This window comes from Cyprinodon variegatus, unplaced genomic scaffold (assembly GCF_000732505.1).
Source record: "Cyprinodon variegatus isolate N-32 unplaced genomic scaffold, C_variegatus-1.0 Scaffold358, whole genome shotgun sequence".
Lineage (NCBI taxonomy): Eukaryota > Metazoa > Chordata > Actinopteri > Cyprinodontiformes > Cyprinodontidae > Cyprinodon > Cyprinodon variegatus.
Window position 1 is genome coordinate 569,812 of NW_015150811.1, and position 24,043 is coordinate 593,854.

Genomic DNA, 24,043 nt, shown 5'->3' on the forward strand with positions numbered 1-24,043 from the left:
ATTATAGCTAAACCCATTTACACAGTAACAGATAAATTAAACATTACCTGCCACATATCTGACTCAATAACCATTAAAACAACTATTTTCATTCATTTCAGACAGAACTAATTACAAACTTGGATTATATTAAACTGAACTTCCAATATTTACCACTGTTCGGTGCCAAGTACCATTTCCTCTGATCACGGAGCAGCCGGCTTGCTTGGTCTCGCAATGAATCCTGGGATGTCCAAGGATAGCGAGGATACATCAGCCCCATCCTTCAAATCGGGCAAAAAGAAGAACATATTTGTAGGCCGCATAAAGAGGAGTCTTGGAATCCGACCAGACCTCTGCGCCGCCCTATGACATAATCGTGCTTTGAAACTGGCCTTCGCAGGACGCAGTCCATGAATTCGAACTGAGCAACTGCTACACTGGCTTCTATCTGTTTTAGACAGGGGCAAACAGGGGCCCCGCAGAACTAGCCCTGACCCCTCTATACTAAAGACATAGTACTAATGCAAGGTAACTAAACTATGATGTGTGCTGGTACAGAAACCACAGCTGATAGGTTCCTTGGCCCAATTTTTAAAACATATATATTTTCATGGGGTTCGGTTGCACTTTCAGCTTCAGTTATATTGAGGAAGGATCACTGTTTTCACTTGCTAGATTTAAGATTGTTTTGTGCATGCTACTGTTCAATAGTTGTTGCCATCTTCCTTGTTGTGCTTTCTTCAGCGTCGCGCAGCTTTGTTGCCACGCCCTCAAAACCAACAATTCAAAACACATCTCTGCGTTGTGATTGGCCAGTCAGTTCTAGGGCCTGGGGCATTGATCGAGGCTAGACCAAACTCGCAGGCAAAAATTATTTTGGCCACTGGTGGGTGGGGCGAGCTTACTTGGCTAGATGTTATGCACATTTATTTTCCTGTTGGTTTATTTTGATCAGTATAGATTGAACATAAGATGTTTTTGGCGCCTATCAGTTTTCAGTTCCCCTCAGTGCACATTGGCCCCTGCCTGACTATCCCTATCCAAACTTTCTGGAATTGCCACTGGAAACACAGGAACTGTCCACATTAAAATCTTTAAGAGAATCATACCATAGCAATGGAAGGGGGCATAATGTCTAAGCTAGGTGCTTACGTTCTATAGCGACTTTAGTTTTTGTTTATTTTGGTAGCCTGTGATGATAAGAGAGCAACAAAAAAACACGATTTACCACTGTGCGCCTGGACCATCTGCTGAGTTTACATTATGCATAAAAGGAGACTTTGGAGTAGACAACTTCAATAATCATTATGCAAAATACCATTAAGTGGATAAATAAGTAATTATATATCAACCTTTTCTGTGTGACTCTAGTCTTCTAATGTTTGAAAGAGAATATACACCTCAGCCTATGCTAAATTATCAACAGAACCTATATTTTCATTGTTTTTAGAGTATTTAACCAAGTTTCTACCATTCTTTAATGGGAATCACACCCTGCAGCAAAGCACAAGAGGAAGCAAACAGGACAAGACATGTCAGTGAATGTGTCTCTCTGAGAGATGAAAGGATCTCTTAACACACCTTGGGTGAGAAGATGACAGACTGTGTCACAACCAGTGTTTTTATAACACACATTATTCCATTTTATTTTCACTGCACTGCTTTTATTTACATAGCTAACAGCTCTCTGTAACCCAAAAAGATTGCAGACATTTGAAATGTTATAAACACAAATACATTTTAAACGTATGCAATAGTACGGTCAATGTTTGTTTGTTTTTTTACATTTATGTAATAAGTCTCTTGAATTTCCTTTTTTACATTTAAGTACTGTGGAGAATCTAACTATGACCACTAAAAGAAGTGTTTACAGATTTTAAATGAAACCCTCAAATGTATGAACTGGATGTATGCATAAAAAAGGTCACACGTGTAGGGATTTATTACAGAGAGCTTGAATTTGTATAACAAATATAATATTTTTCTGTTTCGTAAATTACAGATTAAGAAGGTTAATCCATTCTAGACAGTTAGTTTTTGATAAAAACATTTTTTTTAACTACGGTATTTGCATTTGCATGCACGCCCTTTAAATGTTACACCCATAAATGAAATCAAAGGTAACTGGCTGCAAATCTAACCCCCTAATCGCCCCTTTATAATTTAATGCCAGAATATATCCAGCTGTCCTTTGAGGGCTTAAGAAGTTTGTTTGAGAACGTTAGTGAAGAAACATAATATTGATCAAGGATCTCAGCTGAAAGGGAGAAGAGTTTTAGGAAATGTTGAACAAGATTAGTATATTCTTGGAATTTACTAATCTAACAAAGCTTTGTTCAATCCATCATCTGAAAATGAAAAAAAAAAAACAAGACAGGACCTGACATCCTGGGCAAGAAGAGGAATATTCAAAGACGCAGTTAGGAGGTAACTCTGAAAGAGCTGCAGAAATACACAGCTCAGGTGGGAGGATTTTCTGAAAGGGTACATATTGGTTCTGCTCTCCTCAAACCAAACTTATGGATAGATGGCAAGAAAAAAAACCCGATTTAGTTGATTGAAAGCAAAATATAAATCAAAGTTAACCACAAGCCATGTTGGAGTTTATCACAGTTTATAAGAAGATTGACATTTGGAAGAAAATCTGTTAGAGGGTGCTGACAATTGAGGACTGGGGTGCAGCCCTGCAAATACAAACAGAGGTTCAATGGGTAGTTTAGATCAAAGAACACTATGGGTGATGTTTTAAAATAGCACAATTATAGTTTAGGGCTATACCTTAGACTTAGACAGACTTTGTTGTCATTTTGTACACATTTTGTACAAACTGTATATTCGTTACAGTTCCAACATTCAGTTTTTTTTTTTTCAATAACTCTATTTTGTATAACATTCAGCAGTCTTTGCAGTGGGAAAGAAACTGTTCTGGAATCTGCTGGACCTGCATCAGATGCTTTGAAGTCTCTTTCCAGAGGGCAGCAGGGAGAACAGTCCCTGGTGTGAGGGGTCATTTATAACGCCTATATTTATACCTCAAATATAATCTCTGACTGAGCTTTAGCTATTTTGAAATAAGAATGTAAAAATGTCAGATGAGCAAAGCTGTTAGAGACATACCACAGAGGATGGGGTGTGCCAATTGCCTCAGGGGCCTAAATGCAAAGGTATTTTGACTCTATAGGCCTATAATTGTATAATTTATTGAAAACTTTATTTATTTATTTATTTTTTTTACAATTTAATCTTATTATTATATTATCTGTTGTTTTAATACATAAAGTCCAACTAAAATCAGTGGAAGTTTTTAATTGTGATAAAACCGTAGTGGTTGGGGCATAGAGCTTTGAATCCTGAGTTTGAGCCCCACTCCCACAGACTGCCACTTAGGGTCTGTGATCAAAGACCCTTAACCTCACACTGCTCCCTGGGCACTGCACAATGGCAGCCCACTGCTCCCCAAGGGGATGGGTTAAATACAGAGGTCAATCTGTCCCAATGGCGTAACGACACAACAACAGGCCTGTAAGCAACATTATCTGGCTGGGCCCCAAAGGAAGTACAGCACTCCGTTCATCTCCTGGTCGCAGTCTTCACTTACTGTAGCAGCAGCAACTTCTGTGGTTCTTTGAAACAACGTGTTTATTTTGGGAAGTTTTTTTCTGTTCTTCCAGCTGCTCTTCTTTGCTTTATCTTTTCTGGAATCCGCTTTAGTACCTCTTTTTGGTATCCATGGTCGCTAACGCATTGTATATCTGGATTACCCATAATTCCAAGGCGTATTGTAAAAAAAAACATCATTCTTTTTTCTTTATTGCGGTTTGAAACATACTATATAAGAATATTTTTTACCAACCGTCTAATGAACTCTACACAGTTATTAACATAGTAATTAAAAGTACCACTGTCTGCTTTGCTATTGGTTTCGTGTTTAAACGCCTCACCATCATGTTGAAATCTGCCATTTGTTGGGGTATAAATACGTTCCGGTCAGGCATCCTAGTATCAGGTGAGTTTTAGAGGAATTTTATGTACCATTACGTCTACAAAGTGACGTCCTTGTCCACAATTGTGTAGGGGCCTACCAAGTGTCATTGACGAGATCAATAAAGTTCAGTCGTTTTTATTATTATCATTACACATGGTGCTCTGTATGGATCTGATCAATAAGTATTTCTAATGGGTTGGCATGTTTATATGGAAGCAAATCGTTACCACGTTTAAAATGAAGTAGTACAATGTGATGCAACGCAGACGTGCACAGCGCCCCCTACCAAACAAGATGGGTAGCCTGGTCAGCGAGGACCTGAGGAAGAGTGGCTGCTAACGTCACTCTGCTGCGCCCGCCGCTTAGAATGCTTTTTTGTTTTCGAGTTATGAACAGTACTTTGCTGGCAGACCACGAAAACGAAAAAGCAATGTCCGCTGTGCTTTCTCTCTAAAATGTGCGGTCTTAAAGAAGAAAATGAAAATGCAAATAGGATGATTGATTACTTATTTCATTTATGAGTCAAATAATGCAGCCACATTCTTAACATGAAAAAGCATTTCTGGAAATGCTTTGTCATTTTTAAATTTTACATTTGAAATTGAATTTTGGTATGTATTTGTTGGGTTCATTTTGAAAAATAAGTCTCAAATGTCTTTTTTTTTTCATTTTAATCAAGCAAAAGGATGATCATTCTTGAAGAAGAAAATTAAAATGCAAATAGGATGATTGATTACTAATTTAATTTATGAGTCAAATAATACAGCCACATTCATAAAATGAAAAAGCATTTTCAGAAATGCGTTTTCATTTTATGAATGTTTATATTTCTTCATATTCCAAAAATGCTTTTTCATTTTAAGAATGTTTTCATATATTTTTTTTTTTCTTCATATTTCAAATGAAAACGCATTTTTAGAAATGCTCTTTTATTTGAAATATGGTAACGATTTGCTTCCATACATTTAATGTAGGGTGATCCAGTAGAGCTGCTCCTGTTCTGGAGTCAGACTGACTGATGGGTGGGATGATGACTGGGAGGCGCCTGCCCTCTAATTACCCCCTGTTTCCACCAAACACCTCTTTGTTTACTCCCTCAGGAGAGTCAAGTCCAGGCAGAGGTGCTACCAGTGAAAACTTCACCCAGGAACCAGAACCATGTCTGTGTTTCTGCTCAGCTCTCTCCTATCCTCCGCTGTGCTTTCTGCCTCTGACACAGCGGTCCCGATCGGACCTCCCTCCATCGGCTTCAGCTCGTCGTTCCGTTCGGTGTGTAAGCCCATCCCGTCCACCCTGTCTCTTTGTCACGGCATCGGTTACCGCCGCATGTGGATCCCCAACCTGCTCGGCCACGACTCCCTGAAGGAGGTCCAGCAGCAGTCGGCCGCCTGGCTGCCGCTGGTCTCCAAGCTGTGCCACCGGGACACCAAGAAGTTCCTGTGCTCGCTGTTCGCCCCGGTGTGCCTGCCGGAGCTCAGCGGGGCCGTCAGCCCCTGCAGGAGCCTCTGCGAGGCCGTGCGGGACGGCTGCCTGCCCGTGATGAGCGCCTTCGGCTTCCCCTGGCCAGAGATGTTCAACTGCTCCCGGTTCCCCAGCGGGACGGAGCTCTGCATCCCGGCCACCGGACAGCAGGAGGAGCTGACGGAGGAGGAGGTGAAGCGCGAGGAGGAGCTGAAAGGTCCGACTTCTTTTATATATCCTGACTTTTAACTTAAACTGTCCAGAAAAAACAAACATCAGCTGCTGAAGCCGATTTTATTTGTTTATTGGATGCAATTGGCATTAATGGAAACAGCCTGAGGCAGAGGTTCCCAATGTTAGGCTCGGGACCCCGCTGGGAGACGCGAATCAACATAACAGGGTGTTAATATCGTTCATAAGCAGCAGGGGCGGAGCTAGATGGGGGGCCAGGGGTGGCCATGCCCACCCTTAGCCACTCATTAGCCACCCCTACCTTTTTTTTTTTCTCACAAGTCGAATATTCAAAACATTTTAATTTTATATATATTAACATTGCCTGGTTCTGGTGGAGGTTTCTTCCTGTTAAAAGGGAGTTTTTCCTCTCCACTGTCGCTACAAGCATGCTCAGTGTGAGGGATTGCGTTAGAGTCAATGAGTCAATGCAATCAACTGGTTTTCCTTAGATAGAAAACTGTGTAGTGAAGTGTAAAGTGTCTGAGATGACTTGTGTTGTGAATTGGCGCTATAGAAATAAACTGAATTGAATTGAACATTACTTGACAACAAAAAAACCATCCATCCATTATCTGACACGCTTGTCCAAAGTGGGGTCGCGAGGGGTGCTGGTGCCTATCTCCAGCAGTCAATGGGCGAGAGGCGGGGTACACCCTGGACAGGTCGCCAGTTCATCGCAGGGCAACACAGAGACGCACAGGACAAACAACCTACAAAACTACTTGACAACAAAAACACTATGGTTAATTATGCACATCAATATCCCAACATTAGAGATGATTAGTACAGAATTCATTCTGTTTCTGAACTAGATTTTGCGTTATTTGCCGTAAAGAGAAAATTATGTGTCTCTGCAAGTCATCTGTCTTCAGTGAAATCATAGATAGGGATTCAATGGTACTGTAGTCAAAATTTTTTTATTCATTCAATTTGAAGTTTCCCCCTGAAGCCTAACATTATTTTACACATATTGTGTTAGGGTGATTGTTTTCCAGATTCACTTTTTATTTAACGTTTTTTCCATAATGTTTGCAATTGATGTTGCCCCAAAAGTTAAAATCTCACTCATGGTGTCTATTTTGGCCTTTAACAAAATTCTTTTTGACATACCTACATGGTTATTTGTCCTCTTCAAAACATATGCTAACTTCATTCTTATCTTTTCCATCCTCAAATTGTAAAACTATTTATTTGTCTATCCATTCAGAGGATGGATAAACATCATTAAGCTCTAGAGGGACTGTTAATCATCCTCCCTTACCTCCAGCACAGACCCCGATCTGTCACTCCCCACTGCCGAGCATCGTTGCTTTCTGGTTTCTGGGGTAGATCTACCAGAAATTCCGCTGAATCCGACCGCATCAGAGCTGCATATGGATGAAAAAAGGTGGACTCTCTTTTTTTTTTTTTTTAGAGCTTTTAGGATGTTTCCAAAAAATGATGGTCTCCCCAAAGCGATTCAAAAATTTTTCATAGAGAACAATTTAGCAGCAGTCTGTGATATTAAGTTGACCTTTACAAAAAATGCTATGGGGTTGCCAGGGGTAGCGGCAGCGCCAAAGTGAAGTATCTGAGAGGCTTGTGATTTACTAAAAAATAAACAGTCATTCCGGCCACTAAATAAGGTAAACATGCTCACTACTGTGTTCAGTGCAGCACAGGGATGTCATGCGATCTTATGCAATAACTTTCTTTTTGGTAAGGAGCGCAGCCCTAACATCTGCTGGGATGGCAACGTCCTGTACCGTAATTAAAAATGAGTCTTAGAGACCCAAATCAGCAAAACAACAGTTTTACCTTGACAGATGGATTAGCACTCCATGCAGAAAGGGAATTGAACCCAGAACCTTCTTGCTGCAAGGTAGCAGTGCTACCTATTGCAGCACCTTGAAGCCTTTTATCATAATTTATTTTATTTATTATTTGGAACAGGAGCTCAGTGTAACCGGTGTAGAAAGTAGTTTTGGAAACATAAATAATATTGAGGTCAAAACCTAATTCATGATCTACAATTTGCTACTATATTTAAAATGTTGCCTTTGAGTTTTCTAAATCTGTACTTTTTTTTTTTTATTTCTAGCATTTAAAAATATGAAATATTTAGACTTAAAAATCAGTTCAGCCGTTCTTCACCAAATATACAAACCAGACAACATTAAATACTTAAAACATATATTTAAAGGTTAGACTATAACTTTAGTATGTTAAATAATCAGTCCGGGGTTGATATTACCGTAGTTTGTTTTGTGTTTTAGCATATCTACTGTCTTTACAGAAATATTTTATTAGATAGTCTATCCAAAAAATTCTTCCTGTTATAAACCAGGCATGGATGTAAGGTTCAAATGTTGTGAGGAAACTAACTGAAAGGTGAAATTATTGGATCATGCTGTTATTGATAATAAGGATTAGAGCTTCATTAAATGCTGTTTGGAAGAAACTTCCCTTCTATTATCATGTTGTCAGTGATTATTGGGTGTGGTATGTTGTGAAAGTCTGTTGGTTTCGTGTTTAAAGGGTCTGTTCTTCTTGACATTTACCTTCAGAAGTGTTCGTTGGGACTTCTTGCTGAGATTTAACTGTAACAGGAGCCCTTAGAGTGACTGACTTTGATATGATGTCATGGACCGAGGACAGATGGACCCAGTATTCAACGAGAGACAGTCAGTAGGAAAGTTCAAAATGTTATTAAATAAAACAAAAACTGAAGTGTAGATGTGGTTCGCGGATATTTCGGGGGTGGGGGGGGGGCACAGGTAAGTGACCATGATGGTAAGTGACCAAGGTAAGTGACCATGATCATCTGACAGAAGATGATTATCTGAGTTGGCCACCAGACTTCCAGGCATCCACAAGCTCCCAGGAGGGTTCAGAGTCTGACTGGGACCAGAAGCGTGACCAGGTGATTATGCACAGGAGTAGACAGAATCAGGTGCAGATGAGCAGGCTCAGTGGAAGAGGGTAGCCGAGACGGGACGTGGAACCAGAACTTGATGCAGGACTTTAAACTGGTCTCCTCCCTGGAGCCAGGCTTACTGGATAAAAACTGAACCTCCCCCCATAATGAGCCAAAAACCCAGAGGACTCCGCGGGGGAGGAACAGTGGACGATCAGGCAGGAGACGAGACAAACACTCAAACCCTCTTTCCATTGGCTGCCAGGATCCAGGACATGAACCATGAAATAAAAATAACAGACAGGCTAACAGAAAGACAAGTAATAATCTGGCACTGAATGCTCAGGCTGAACTGAATAAAACCAAGAGGAAACAGGTGAGAGGAATAAATTATAATTGAGGCAGGGAGGGAAAACGACAGGTGAAAGGAATTACTAATTAAGGGAAAGCAAACAGGCCAGATCATGACATATGATTGATTGTAATTTATGCAGAAGGAAGATATTACCGTCAAGAAAAGTGTTTCGGGGACGAACAGTTGTTACTTTTGTAAATTGACTAAATTGTATAGCTGAGTTGTGAGATATTTCACAACCTACTTTTTCACAGCTTTAATTTGTCAGCTTAGAGGTGAGGTCAAATTATGCAAGTGCAAATGCAAGTTAAAAGTCAGCTTAAAGTCTTTAGAGTTAAATCCTTTTAAGTCATCAATACATCATAAGGAAAAAACCCTAAAATACCACAGCCCAATGGACTGGTAGCTATGCATGTTTGGAGCTGGGATAGGTTCCTTACCCTTAATATTTGCTTTAATGACAGCATCAAGTACAAGTAACGACACCCAAGTCACAAGTCATTAGTTTTCAGGTCAAATTTGAATTACAAATCTGTTTTACTACAAACAAGTCAAATCTAAATGCTATCTAACTAATTTCATTGCAATAAGCTATAATATAACTAAAGCCAGTTGTGGAAAGTAAAGTAAATTTACTTGATTACTGTACTTAAGTACTTTATTGAGTATTTTTACTTAACTTGAGTATATGTTTGGGGGTACTTATAACTTTTACTCCACTACATTACTAGGAAGCTGCTAGTTCCTTTTTCCTTTTGTCTCAGCTTAGCTTTTAATCCGCTTTTTCTGTTTGTTTGTTTTTCTTAAAAATGCAAATTCAACATGGCAGATATCAGCCCTTAGGACTGAATCTGGACACCACTGCTGTAGAGATTTGCACGACGTTCCACAAATGTAAGAAACTAAGGGCAGATATTATTTCTAGTTTATACATTTGATCAAGCTATGAGTTGTTGCCATGTGTCTAAGTGGTTCAGTAGCAGGAGTTCTAAAATCAGAGCTTATTTGTGGTAATAGATTCAATCTTAAACTGGTAAACCACAGTGAAACTGTGAGGAGAATCAATACGCTACTGTTTTCTTTTTGGTTTGTTTTTAAATAGGAAATAATAATCACAACAGCTGTCATTTTTTGTGGCATTTTTATGCTGAAGTTCTTCACACAGTGCAAAAAATTTAAAATCTTGATAAGTCATTTTTTCTTAAAATAAGTGCATTTGTTCTTGAATTGAGGAGATAAAAGAGACATCTTGCCAATGGAACAAGACAATTTAGATTTAAAATAAGAAAACACAATTGCATTGTCTTATTTCAAGTGAGTATTATCTAATTATCTTATTTTAAGAGTAAAAATACTGATTCCATTGGATCGTTTTTCCAGTGCAGGTGGTGTAGAATCTGTAGCAGGTGGTTCTACGCTTCAATATATCAGGTGGTTTCTGAAAGTTACAAGGTTCTTTAAAATTACTCAGAAATGTACTGATATTAGAAAAGTTAATTTGTATTTTTTAATACTCAAGCACCCCTAAATGTATCTACTTTTGAATACTTAAGTATTTTCAAAAGTGAGTACATCAATACCTTAACTTGAGTAGATGTTTGAGTAACTTTTACTTGTAGTTGAGTAAGATTTGACTATGAGTATCAATACTTTCACTCAAGTACTACTGTTGAGTACTTCGTCCACCACTGACTAAAACAAGTTACTTGAAATACTTAAAATTGTAAAAAAAAAAATGTAATTTCATAACATCAGAACACTATATTTCTTTCATTGATATATTTATTAATTTTACTACCTCCTTCAGGTATTTTTTTCACTGCTTATTTATTTAGGTGTTATAAAATTCTGTCTTTAGATGCAGTTGACATGTAACTGTTTTCCACCATCCTCCCCTGTTTTATTCATTTAACAACTGAATCCATCCCTTTCCAGGTGAGGTTTTGTGTTTTCCTGTGTTCTTCATCCCCGTTGCTTAATAAAAGCCTGTTTCTCTTTGCTTCACTCAGGAAGTGTTATCTGTGACGCCTGCAGTCTGACTGCAGAAGGAGAGTCGGACATCCAGGAAAACTTCTGCCTCAGTCCATATGGTGAGGAACAAAAGCCAACCCTTTCAGAGTATTACATTTGATTATATTTGAGGGTTTTCCTTCAGAAGTTGACAGAGGAGACAAGCTGAAATTAGGGAGGTTGTGATAAGTGATATTTGTGGAAAATTGTCATAATTCTCTCCGTCTCAGCCTTAAAGATGCGCCTGGACAGCGTGTCAAGAGTGGGAGGCGACCGTCAGCTTGTGCCTATGGCCCGCAGCCGCATCCTGAGGTGGGCAGGAGGAGGTGCAGAGCGGGCGCAGGAGTTTGGAGGAGCAAACGCCCACAAGGCTTTGTGGCTGCAGGAAGGAGGCAGCTGTACATGTCCCGATTTAGACTTTCCAGAGATAAACAACGAAAAAGAGCCAAAGAAGGAGGAGAGTGATAAAAAAACGGCAAAAAGAGGAGGAAAGCTGGTGAACAGACACCGAGACGGATGGTACCTGGCTTTAGCCAAGCCTGAAGAGGGTAGACTGGTTTTGACTAGACTTGTTAAGTGGACCAGAGGGGACAAAGAGCTAAAGAAGTTCATCAGAACTCTTCTTAAAAAGCCTTGTCCAGAGCTGTAAACCATTGGCCATTTTAGGTTCTTACAGAACGCTGTCTGTAACCTTATGCTACTTGTCCACACTTTTTATTTATTCACTTGAAATCAAAGAAACACATTCAGGATCTATTAATGCATATGATCCCTAGAAAAGCTTTTTTTTCCCAGTCTGTGTGGGTGACGATGGTAAAGTTGCATGTAAGCAACTCTTTCATCTATTGTGTCTAATACTCTCCCATCTATCAGGTAGCCAGTGTAAGCTGGGTAAAACCCTTAAAAGTAACATAATTTAACTACTAATTATCAATATTCTCTTAAGAAATTATAGCTGATCTATTTTTCGCTAAAGTGGACATCATGCATTACTGGCTTTTTAGTTGATTTCTCAATATTAACACAGAAGCAAATGTTTCTAGAGTAAAAACTTATTTTACTTTTACATTAAAAGCTTTTGTTGTTAGACTTTGCTTTTTTCCCCATAAACCTCAGTTATGAAAATGTGGTTATAAATGTTGGTTGAGTATGGTGTTAGAAATGGTGCCTATGAGAGGCAGGAAGGAGGCTGAAGAAGTGAAAGGAAGCCGATAATGCTGAAGTTGCACCACCTGACTAAGGTCAAACACAACCGGCCGAACTGTGGACATCTTGAAGTGCAGAAAGAAACTATATATCAGTAGAGAAGCTTTGTTTTTATTTTTGGTTCAGATGGATTTTTATTATCTCCATGTTTGAGCTAAAGAAGCTAAAGGTGGTTACCCATTTGTCCATCTGTTGCCATGAAATTTACTTCTGGTGTGTTTTGTTTGAAATGCTCTAGTCACTGGAGTTCAGTTACTCTCAAAAAAACTTCAATAGGTTTACAAGCTAGCTGTTTAATTTTTTATGCATTTTTGTTATATAACCTTGTTTTTTTCTTAAGAATGACACAGAAAGGTGTCTTTTCGTTGCAACACCTGGTAAAGTTGTTCCAATGTCAGGAAAGTCGTTATTTCACATTCAGTGAAAAGCTGCAGTCGCAATGTTTGTGGGTTTTTGTAGACATGCATGAAAGAAATGTTGTATGTGACACAATTTGCTATGAAGTTGTCTTATTTTGCTGCTTTACTGTTTCTTTTTTCGGAGTTTGCTTAGTTAAAATATATTTAAAATGAAAACAACCATGTCTGAATTAATAGGAAATTTTAAGCTTGATTCAATTATCTTTTTTCATCCTTTATGTATACTGTGCTGGAAATATTTAAATAAAGACATTATTATATCACATTTGGTGTTAGAGTGGTGCATACGGCCGTCTCTTTCTTGATCTTTCCACCATGACTCAGTGAAAAGTAGACAGAAATCGGACTCCATAGAAACACACCTGCTGATGCTTACTTGAGGTATCGGTTTCATGCAGCCTCCATCAGTATCACTGTCTGCTCCTTCAGCCACTGTTTGCTCTGTTTTCCATATTGACAGAAGAGCATCTTATAGGCGGCATGATAAAGCAAACAGAAACTTATGTTTTAACTTTATATCAATGTAATCACTAAAATATCTGTGTTTAATTACAGTATAGGTGTTTTTTTCGTTCATGTGATGCATGAATTATTCATGTAACAGAGTCTCCAGGGTTCTCGGCGGCGGGTACGCTCCTCCCATGCTCTAGTCTCACTTGGCTTCTTTACTCTCCTGTTCTGCTGAGTTTCATACTTCATTGGAAAACAGGTGAGGTTTTGTTGTTTTTTTACACGCTTTGTTCCTATCTGTGACAACAGAGATGTTGCTTAGAAATTATGCTGCACTTTATTCTTGTATTGATTAAAAGAACCAGATAGATTGATGTGACGGTAACTCATTGGTGTGTACCGATAACTATCATTGGATAGCTGACAGAGGCTGAACCATCCATTGCTTTAGGAGTTACAGAGAAACCACTGTACATTGGGCTCATGCCTCTTATTTTAACATCTAAAACTTTCCTCTCTGACTTTAGTTCTTCCAGATCTCAATAAAAATACAATGAATTGACTTGAATTCCTAAATTAAACAAGGAGCTACTGGTCCAGTTGTTCAGTCTTTATACGATTGTCTTATTTACACCTTTAAAATTGTAAAAGTAAACTGTAAAGTACAGTAAAATTTAAAAAAGTAAAAATGTTTTATCTACAACTTAAATAAAAGCCAAAGTGAAGTAGAGGGAAAGCGTTTCAAACACAGACTGATCTCGTATTTGAGACACTACAAACAAGTTCAAAAAGTGAGACTACTGCAAAGAAGATTGAAAATACTTCTGCTGGGTTATTACTACCATTTACCATATCTGCATATCTGGGAGTGTGTTGAGAGGCAACAGTCTAGAAGAAACACCTCCTCCAGTTTCTATGGGGGAAGCCCAGTATGTCCCCTCCAGCGTGTCCTGGTCTGTTTTTACATATATGGGTGACCAAACAGCAAGTAGCTCCATTGTTTGAATTCCTCTCTTCATGAGGTTTACTCTCTCTTTCCATTTTGTAGCTTCTTAATTGGATTTTGCCTTATCCTGTTACTGAAATTAAAAATTTGTATGCAATGTAGATTTTTTTTTTAACCTTTTTCTTAAAAGTTTCTTACAGATTTTCTATATATTTTTTTCTTAATGGCTTTTATGTTTGGGTGGGGTTGGGGGTCAGAAATCAAGATCTTATGAATAGATGGTTTACAGCTTTATTATATCATTGATAGTTTATTATCAATACCAGTCATAGTGTTGGTTTTATAACATTTAAAGTGGCTAAAATGATCTCCTTCAATGCAGGAATTCTTAGGAGCAATTGTTAAACTATTGCTTTAACTGTTGAACTGCTGAACTAAAAAAACCGAATCATGTCAGAGTCTGCATCCCGCTGATAACATCAAACCAAAAATACTGCATATTTGCACCATATATATTAATGCTCTGAACTTTCATATCAATGCATTTTTTTGCACCATTTTTTTTCTTCCACACGGTTTACATTTGATCACTGCTGCACTTCATGGAAAGGAAATGTTCATTTACTGTCTGAAAAGCTGTGCTAAATGAAATTTCATTTTGTAAACACTGTGTATACAAAATGACAATAAAAGTTGTCTAAGTCAAACATACATAGCTTTGGCCTGTGGATGGAAACTAAACCACCCTAAAATAATAAGGAGAAGGTGTAAATTCAACAAAGAAAGGCTGTGACAAGGATTCAAGTCTAGGACATTAGAAATATATCTCTAATCTACATGATTGTTTTTGTCGAATTTCCTTTTGTCAAAGTTTGAATGTTACACAAAGCTAGTGCTGGCTTTTGCTAGCTGCTAAGCAATTGAACAAAGGGCTACTCAAATATAAACTAGTCTGTAACACAGCCTGTAGGTATCAACAGCATCATACAACATTATTTCATATTCTTGTCATTGCTATTATTTTCCTATAGGAAAAGTTTATTGACGTCTATTACAGAGCATTAACCTTTACACTGAAAACTCAGTACCCATCTTTGCAATTAAAGGAATATCATTGCTGTATTTTTTTACCCTCTGCTACTGGCAGAGTTCTGGTTCTGTTATGTTTTTCTTTTGAGTATTCAGTTTTACTTTGCTCCTTGTTTTCTATTTTTAGTGGTTTAATTCTCATTTTGTTGTGTTCTCTGTTTATTACTCAGTTACGGTCACAGTTCTGGTTCTGTTATGTTTTCTTTTGAGTATTCAGTTTTACTTTGCTCCTTATTTTCTAGTCTTAGTGGTCTGATTCTTATTTTGTTGTGTTTTCTGGTTATTTTCAGTATTCAGGTTTTTGTTTGTTGCCCTCTGCTGCCCTCTTGTGTTCTCCTTTTTCCCTAGCTCCTTTCCTGATTCTGCTCTGTTCACACCTGCTCCCAATCTGCTAATTAGTCCTCTCTTTGTTTCAGTCTCCATTAAATACTCTCTCTGTTCAGTTCTTCAGTGCTGGTTCCTCGTCTAACTTCCTCCAATTCCGTCTCTCCTCCTCGTGATAGTATCTCCCCTGATGTCTCCATGGTTTCTGGTTTGTTTTGACTTTGTTTGGATGTTTGGATTTCTTGCCTCTGTGTTCAGTTAACCTTTCATTAAACCCACAAGAAAATCACCTCTGCCTCCCTGCCTCTGCATTTGGGTCAACAAACCACAACCAAATCCTGACAGCTACTCCCTTAATGATTTGGTTGCCAATTTTGACCCAGAGTTCGGTTAAACCCCCCCAACTTACCCAGCATTTAATAAAATAACCCTAAAGCTTTTTAAGAAGATGTTTTAAAAAGTTTGTCTCTTTCTGCAAAAGTATTTAAATGTCCTTGTCTATTTATTCTAAATTACAGCTACAGTATATTGTCTTATAGCAGCCTTTTATAATATAACCTCAGTTGAAACCTTTTTACTTTAAATCTGATTTAATAGGGTTTTTACTAACCATCATCATAAATAAAACCACAGTGTTAAATAAATGAGAATGCATTACAATTCTGACAAATTGTCTATATTTGTGGGTTTATTTCTATTCAGGGATGGTGTCTCCTGCCATTGCTTTTGCCTTCATCCCCCTTCTGCTGACACTGATAATCAGGTACCGCTTCTATTTTGTGCTGTTCTATCGAGCAGTCCTGGTTAGGATCTGGAAGGACTGTGTAACTGGTTTGAGCAGAGAGGAACGTGCGTTCCAGTACGTCCTAACTCATGCGACCCCTGGGGACACTGACAGCATCCTCGATGCTTTTGATAGCTGGTGCAGCAAGGTGGAGTACATCAGTAACATCGGGCCTAAAAAAGGTAGAGAACCTGTATCTCAGTAAAATGCAAGAAAAAAAATAAACAGTCTGAACTGTTGCTGCAAAAATTGTATGCCTGTTCTCTGAAGGAAAAATCCTGGACCGGCTGCTGATGGAGCAAAGCCCTTTGACCGTGTTGGAACTGGGAGCTCATTGTGGTTACAGCACAGTGAGAATCGCCCGGGCTCTGCCTCTGGGGGCCCGGCTCTACAGCGTTGAGATGGATCAAGGGAACGCAGCCATTGCTGAGAAAATAATCCGTTTGGCAGGATTTGATGACGACACGGTGAGAGGGCAAGAAAATATGACCACCTTCTGAATCGTCACCTCATCCAAACTTTATTTAATTTGTCACTTCTGCAGGTGGAACTCATTGTGAATCCATCTGATGAGGTAATCCCTCGACTGCGGTCTGACTACCAGTTGGAGAGGCTGGATTTTGTCTTCATGGACCACTGGAAGAAATGCTACCTGCCCGACCTCCAGGTTATAGATTAAAAAATAAGCATTTCGGATATTAATTCAATTTGTATCTCACACTGACAAATATTTCAGCTTAAATATGCATCTAATTAGAATATGGGAGCCGGTTATTACTGTTATTGCTGCATAAAATTACATTTATATGGCAGACCATTTTCATTCAAACACTACAGTTTACTACCATAAGTGATTCATTTGACTTAATTAAATAATTCCCATTGCTCTCTTACTTATTTTGTCTCCTTGTTCCAGTTACTGGAGAGCTATGGTCTGCTGGGAAAAGGGTCTATGATTGTGGCTGACAATGTGCTGTTCCCTGGGGCTCCGAAGTTTCTCCGATATCTCCGGAAGTGCGGTTTATACGAATGGAAGATCCACCGGGCAACGCTAGAGTACAGCAAGGGCATCAGGGATGGGATGGCTGAGTTGATCTACCAGGGAATCAAATAAAATACACTTCTACTGTTTAGATATAGGTTACAAATGAGAATTTCCATAAAATCCTACTACCATTTAAGTAAAGTGTCTTCCAATGTTCCCATACCTTTAACTTTTTGTTATTTTTTGAAACGTCCCAACCACTGTATTTATTGGGATTTCGTATGATACGCAGACTTAAAGTGATACTCAACTGCCAAGTGAAAAAAAAAGTGATTAAAAGAGTTTACATTTTTTAAGTGAATTTTGCAATTACAATTTATTTTAGCACTGCTAAATAAAATCAGATATATTAGTAGATTTACCCAACTTTGTGTTTATCAATTAGGAATCCCAATAGAATACCCACAAGATGTAAAGTTTGTGTTTAGAAATAATTGTAAAAATATTTGAAATGCTTTAAGCTATTTATGAATACTTAGGGTAAATAAGTATTCTGTTTTGATGCAGATTGTTTTTATTAAAGGTGTGATGTTGTGTTGACTTTGCCTCAAGAATGTTAGAACCTTTCTGTATCCACCCAAATACTCCCTATACGATTCCTTTCCATGATATAGATAAAAAGAGAGTAAATATTGATCATTTTCAGGAATCAGGAAATTAGATTTCTATCTATTATTCGTGTTTTTTTTTAAATATTATTGTAAACTGTAAAGGTTGTTTGACATAACATATGCATTGATGTTATTTTGAAAAGACGGATCAAAAGGAAAAAGAATAAATGTTACTTACATGTTTACATCGGCTTAAATTCAATTCAAATTTTATTATGGACTCCAGGTCATGAATATATAAAGGAACAGGCTTACAACAGACAATAATAAAACAAACTATCTAAAAGGTTTAAAAAAACAGCTGCACTGGTGCCTCCCCATCCTGGATTGGTAATGAATGGAACTACAACTGATATTCACCAGGGACATGATAAAATGATTCACAGACTTGTTAAATCCACCGATAAGATTTAGTTCTACTGAGACAAGCATCTCACTGGCACAGGTCCATCTGGGCCTCCTGAGAAAACTAAAAAATCATAGTAGACCATAGAATAGAATAGAATAGAATAGAATAGAATAGAATAGATAAATCCCTTTATTGTCCCACAATGGGGAAATTCAGGTGTTAACAGCAGCAAGATGATTATAGAAAAAAATGGACGATCCGCAGGCTTTCCAAGTGTCCTTTTTTTAGTTTGACTAATTAGCTGTGTACAGAGGATTACAGATTGATTTCACTAACATGTTTTCACTTTGTCTGCACAGGATCCAAACTTGCATGCAAGTGTGTTTGCCAGTGCATTTAATGAATTGTCATTATCATCAGATAAATCCTCTGTAAATATATGCCTGATGTATTTTATTGGGTTTATTTCATTTACACTGTACCTGACAGATAAGAATGTTGAAATTTTGTACTTTTATACTGCTTAGTTCTTTGTATCATTACCAGACTTTTTGCTGATTTGTAGTTAAGGTTAAGCTCTATGCCACAAGCTAACAGATATTAAGCAACACTTGCAGCCCTGCAATGCTCTGACTAAAAAACAACCAGGTCATCTGCATGCATCAAATGTTTTAAAACAAGATTGCCAGCTGCGTATCCAGTAGCCTATTACAGGCTTGTTGACTGCTGTCCAGATAAAAATTAAAAAGAATGGGGGATAATATCCCCTTTGTTTGACCCCTTTGCCAACCTTAAAGGTCCTATATTGTGCAAAATTGACATAATAATGAGGCTCCCAGAGCATGTTATTGCCATTTGTTCAGGAAATTTCCTCTCAGGTTAGGCAGATGCCCTTTACCAAAAATGTTCTTACTAAGCGCTCCTCCGTATGAGCTGTTTTGGTTTTCCTCGGCCACAACCTGTAACCATGACAACCGGTCAGAGTTCGTCAAGATATCTGCTAAGAGCATGGTATAATACATAAGATGAAAGCTGTAGCTAGACTGATAGGCTGCTACAGACTACGTTTGACAACTTATTCCCCCTAATGACATCATAAAGGGAGCATTTTTTTAGGCATTGAGGGGAAATTGTAGGAGAAATTTTTCCGTTATTGAACCCCATACACAGACTCCAGGACACACATGACTGTTACAAAATGCTTATTATTTTTTAGATGTAGCATAAAGTGTTACCTTCAAACAGTCCAGACACAGAGTTTCCATATTTAGTTGAATTCTGACTGTATCTTCCTCACAAACTGAAACTTGTAGTTGGTTCCACAGGAGAGGAGCCTGATAACTAAAAGATCTGCCTCCCATTCTACTTTTAGAAATTCTGGAACTCAGCTGAAAGCTTTTAGCTACAGTTTGTGGACTTCCTGATAGTCTTGAAGTAACAAATGCATGGACTAATTTCTCAGCATCACCCCTGGACAGGATATTTCTAATTTTTGCAATATTCCGCTGATGAAATAAGAAAATTCTAGAAACCTCTTTGATATGGGGTTTAAATTACAGGTCCTGATCTAAAGTAACACCAAGATTTTTTACTTTATTATCTCAGATCAATTATATCCTTTCCAAATAAAGTGACTGACTAATCAGCTTGTTTTCAAAGTCTCTGGTCCAAAGACTTTAACTTCTGGTTTGTCTGCATTTAGAAACAGGAAGTTAAGAGTCATCAAGGTTTTTATGTTTCATTTCATTTCATTTAACCAACATCACTTGCTGAGCATTTATTCTTTGAATAATGTTAAATACACCCTGAATAAACTTCATAAACAATTTTTGTAAAATAAACCTTCTGTCAAACAAAATTGTTCCTCATTGGGCTAACATGGTTCATGTTCACCAGGAAAAATAGTACGGTAACAACTTTTGTCTATTAAACCGAATTGATATTTTCCTCATTCAAAATTTTACATTTTAATTTCATTTCTCACATTAAACAGCAGGTCAGCTCCAATAAAACATGGTTGTTTTATTTATAAGAAATAAAAAAAAAAAAACAATAAAAGATATATTAACAAAATTATTTCTTACAAACTGCCCAAACCTGTAACATAAATCAAAGCATTTGTTCTCAGCTGCGCACCATAAAGACAAGGGAACTGATAGGCAAAATTCTCTAAACACATAAACATTTTTTATAAGGGTTTATAAATCTCCTGCAGAAGGAGTTTCAATAACTCAGTAGCCGGGTCATAAAACAGAAAACGGCTCTTTTTAAGATGTTTTGTTTTCACAGGTAACAAATTATTTTGCTGACTGAAGCAATGTTAGCTCAATCACCCGCTTTAAACCTCTCCTTCACACATGACTTAAGATATGACAGGTCAAAGTTCAAATGACAGACTGCTGGGTACAGTGTGTGCCAGACAGCTCCCAGGTCAATGTTAGAGTACCAGACAGGTTTGGAGCGGATTTGGCAGGATCTGTTGGTTAAGAAATCCGGACCAATGCAGCAGTATCTTCACACGACTCTCCCATGTTTATATTTCAATGTTTCATGCAGCAAAATTCACAGAAATGTCCAACCATGCCTACAGCTTTTTAAGGCGGATGGATCGCAGCTTAAGAATCAGCTCAGATACCACTTGAAGTAGCTTTTACACAAATATTAAAACATATCTGAGTCACAGAGTGGTTAGGAATTAGTCACATTGTTGGTAGGGGTAGAAATCCAGACACCAGTTTAGTTAAAGATCTTCCTAAATCATCCACTGGTCCTGGTCTTGTTCTGCTCCTTCCATGTCCACCTGAATGACAGAAACAACAATTGATTCTATCGATTTTTATTTTTATCAGAAAGCCTTTTAACTAAAACTGGAGTCATAAGAAATGCAAATGAGAGAGATGTAAATAAACACACCTCATTGATTTCCCCATCATCAGGCGACTCGTTGTAGTCATTCATCTCGTCCATGTCCTGCATGTCTTCTTCATCTTCTGAGTCTTCCTCACTGTCATCCTCGTCCTCGTCATCCTCTTCCTCCTCCTCTTCATAGCCTGTCTGAATCCGTTAAAAGAAAACCACAGTGAACTGCAAGACTATTTATACCCTTTTTTAAAAGAGATCTGAAAAAATTTGACAATGCATTGTTTTATATTCCACCATAGGCCTGGCTGTACATTCAGTGTACTTGTCCAGCATGGAGGCAGATAGGGCTGCAACTAGCGATTATTTTGCAAATCGATTAATTGGCTGCTTTAGTCCGTAATGTAGCGCAGCCGTTAAGAAAGGTTATCTACCAGGTTTGTCCTTTAATTACCTACACCCATTGTTGTTGTCATCAGTCGCTGTTCTCTGATTTGCTTCATCTACGTGGAAATTAAAGTAAGTATTGTTGATAGTTAAGAATGTTGTTTAATTAGTAGAATATATTGGTGTCATGCTGTTGTGTGTACATTTTCTAGCTACTAACTTTAGGTTTTTGTGCGTTGCATCTTTTGAGAACAGAGTTTATTTGTTCCAAATGGTAATAACTGATGTTATATTATTATTCTTTGTTTAGAACCACACAGTTCTTTCAAGTGAGGAATAAAGAGAGATCAGGCTTGTTAAACACAATCGGAGGGTGACTGGATTCAATTTGGACTTCTAACCAAGCTCACTGCAGTGATTTAAACATTTCAAACAGCATAACTACAGTCCATATGTTTTATCTGTGTTAGGGCCCACCTTGCAAATTGGACTGTATGGTGGTCCTCTTAGGTGTGCAGTTTGAGAGCCTTTTCTTTTTCTTTTTTCATTTTTACACGGTGGCCGTAACAACCATCTATAATATGTTTAAACATTAAGATATTTTTCTATAAGAAAATGTCGATTTTTTTTTATTATGTGGTTCAGCAGAAAACCAAGCACCAATATATGGATGCCATAGTCCTGTCCCAGTTTCAAATTCTCGACCCAGTTGGTTCCTTCCCTACCATCCAAACTGCTAATGAATAAATGCCATCAAATAAAAGCACAATGAATAGGGATGCTCTGATCCGATACCTGGATTGGATATCAGCCTGGATATTGACTAATAAGTCAGATCGGATATCGTTATTAGATATCAGAAATGCAATCCAGTACATTTCATGTGGAACCATTATTTCTTTCCCTTTACTGATTCTTTGTTAATAAATAATATAAATTACATTTATATCTGTATTAATTTGTTAAATTTTTTTTTAACATTGTTTATATCAAGGCTAAATCCCTCACTCACATGGTACTGATATGGTTCATTCATTCAACAGTTGAATCAGATCAATATTGGATATTGGCCGATACACTCAGCCCAGGTGTCGGTATCTTATTATATCTGAAAACACTTGATCAGTGCATCTCTGACAATGAAACCATTTTTTTTCTCCCACAATGGAGTACGTAGCCTTATTTATATGTCTGTAGTTGTTGGATGCCCTCTAACAAACCTCTCAGGCCTTCCAGAAATAGACTACGCTTAAACTGTAAGTTAATCCTATAAAGCAGAGGTCTTCAACAGGGAGTCCGTGACCCCTAGGGGGTCCACAGAGGTACTCCATGGGGGTCGAGAAAGTTTTGGTTGATTAGACTTTTTTTTATATTCCCCCTTGCAATTTTTTCCACTAATTGAATTGTCTATAAAAACACATTAACATGAATTCAACACACTGTAGTAAACAGTTAAATGGAGGCAGAAGATGTCTTTCAGTCATCAATGCTCACATTCAAGCTGTTTCAACCTGTTCCATCAACCAGGAATCAGAAATACTTTTAATAATCCCAGGGAGAAATTACTTTCGTTACATTACTCCATCTGTTATAGAGAGACTATAGGACCAGTTTGATGTAACACTATCTCATACACTAATATATAATCAGTTTGGGGGTCCTTCGCCTGGAAAACGTTGAGACTCCTGCTATAAACCAATCAGATATTTCTAAAGACAAATGGTTGCACTGGATTTAATTAAGGATTATCTGAAGAACCAGGTTCAAGGACAAGGGATTCTACTTTTTAGTGTAAAACAATGTAAAAATGATGAACTTTTCACTACTGAGTTGTTCTGTGGCAGAACATCTCAGCTAAATACATGATAGTTGTGGCTGTAAAGTATGACAAATCCATATCTGACGCAAGGAAACATAAAACAAAAACAATCTAACGTCTCCTATTACCTCAAAGATGGGTTTCCCGATGGGCATTAAGTTGTTGTCTTTCTGCGCGATGCTCTGTAACTGAGGCAAGCAGAGGATGTGTTAAATCAGTGAGAGGAAGGAGAAGAGAGGAAGACAGGGAGCAGAAGCTGGATGTTTACCCAGTTTTGATGCTGCTGCTCCTGCTGATGCAGCTCCGTCTCATCCACACAAGGCCGGTCCAGGTTGAACCACAGGGACTCGGTGATCCGTGGGAGCAGCGACGGAAACAGCGTCGACATGTCTGTTAGAGAATAAACACCAATATGAGTCCGTGACACTTTAAGTTTGAGCTTTAACTCGGAAACATACAGGAGCAACAAGTCCTCAATGGATGCTTGGAAAGGTTCTTTCTCTTTAAAGAGTCTCTGTAAAACTACCAGGGTATCCAGAAATTCATTCATCATTACCTTTTTGTGCCTTTAACTCTGTATCTTTCCGTTTCTCTCTGTTCCTTCAAAATAATTCAAAAACAACGGAAACCGGAAGTAAATGGTGTTCATCTTTAAAGTCTCCCTCAGAAACATTTTCGTTCCCATTCGAGAATTAAATCCGTGAAGGAAATAATGTGCTATAAATGTGTATTTTAGCCTTTTATGTATTTTTCTAATTGTTTTAAAACGTTTAAAATTATTTAAACGTCTTAAAAATGTCAAAAGCAATTTTTTGATTTTTTTTTTATGTTC

The 24,043-nt window shown here is 38.0% G+C and overlaps 3 protein-coding genes across 3 annotated transcripts; 2 read left to right on the forward strand and 1 right to left on the reverse strand.

Annotated features, from left to right (window-relative positions):
• The first annotated feature begins 5,008 nt into the window (after window positions 1-5,008).
• Window positions 5,009-12,800, forward strand: LOC107091926 (secreted frizzled-related protein 2-like). The gene is made up of 3 exons (XM_015386159.1): window positions 5,009-5,645; window positions 10,923-11,003; window positions 11,154-12,800. Exons 1-3 carry the CDS (start codon window positions 5,126-5,128, stop codon window positions 11,570-11,572), a joined length of 1,020 nt encoding a protein of 339 aa, XP_015241645.1. The 5' UTR covers window positions 5,009-5,125; the 3' UTR covers window positions 11,573-12,800.
• A 272-nt stretch (window positions 12,801-13,072) lies between these two features.
• LOC107091936 (transmembrane O-methyltransferase) lies at window positions 13,073-17,340 on the forward strand. Its single transcript, XM_015386171.1, has 5 exons — window positions 13,073-13,257; window positions 16,060-16,323; window positions 16,412-16,608; window positions 16,686-16,808; window positions 17,058-17,340. The coding sequence occupies exons 2-5, from the start codon at window positions 16,062-16,064 to the stop codon at window positions 17,253-17,255; spliced, it is 780 nt and encodes a 259-aa protein (XP_015241657.1). The 5' UTR covers window positions 13,073-13,257; window positions 16,060-16,061; the 3' UTR covers window positions 17,256-17,340.
• A 2,745-nt stretch (window positions 17,341-20,085) lies between these two features.
• Window positions 20,086-23,856, reverse strand: anapc15 (anaphase promoting complex subunit 15). Its single transcript, XM_015386169.1, has 5 exons — window positions 23,768-23,856; window positions 23,480-23,601; window positions 23,340-23,399; window positions 21,060-21,200; window positions 20,086-20,946 (listed from the first exon to the last, which is right to left on the reverse strand). The coding sequence occupies exons 2-5, from the start codon at window positions 23,597-23,599 to the stop codon at window positions 20,899-20,901; spliced, it is 369 nt and encodes a 122-aa protein (XP_015241655.1). The 5' UTR covers window positions 23,600-23,601; window positions 23,768-23,856; the 3' UTR covers window positions 20,086-20,898.
• Window positions 23,857-24,043: the final 187 nt, after the last annotated feature.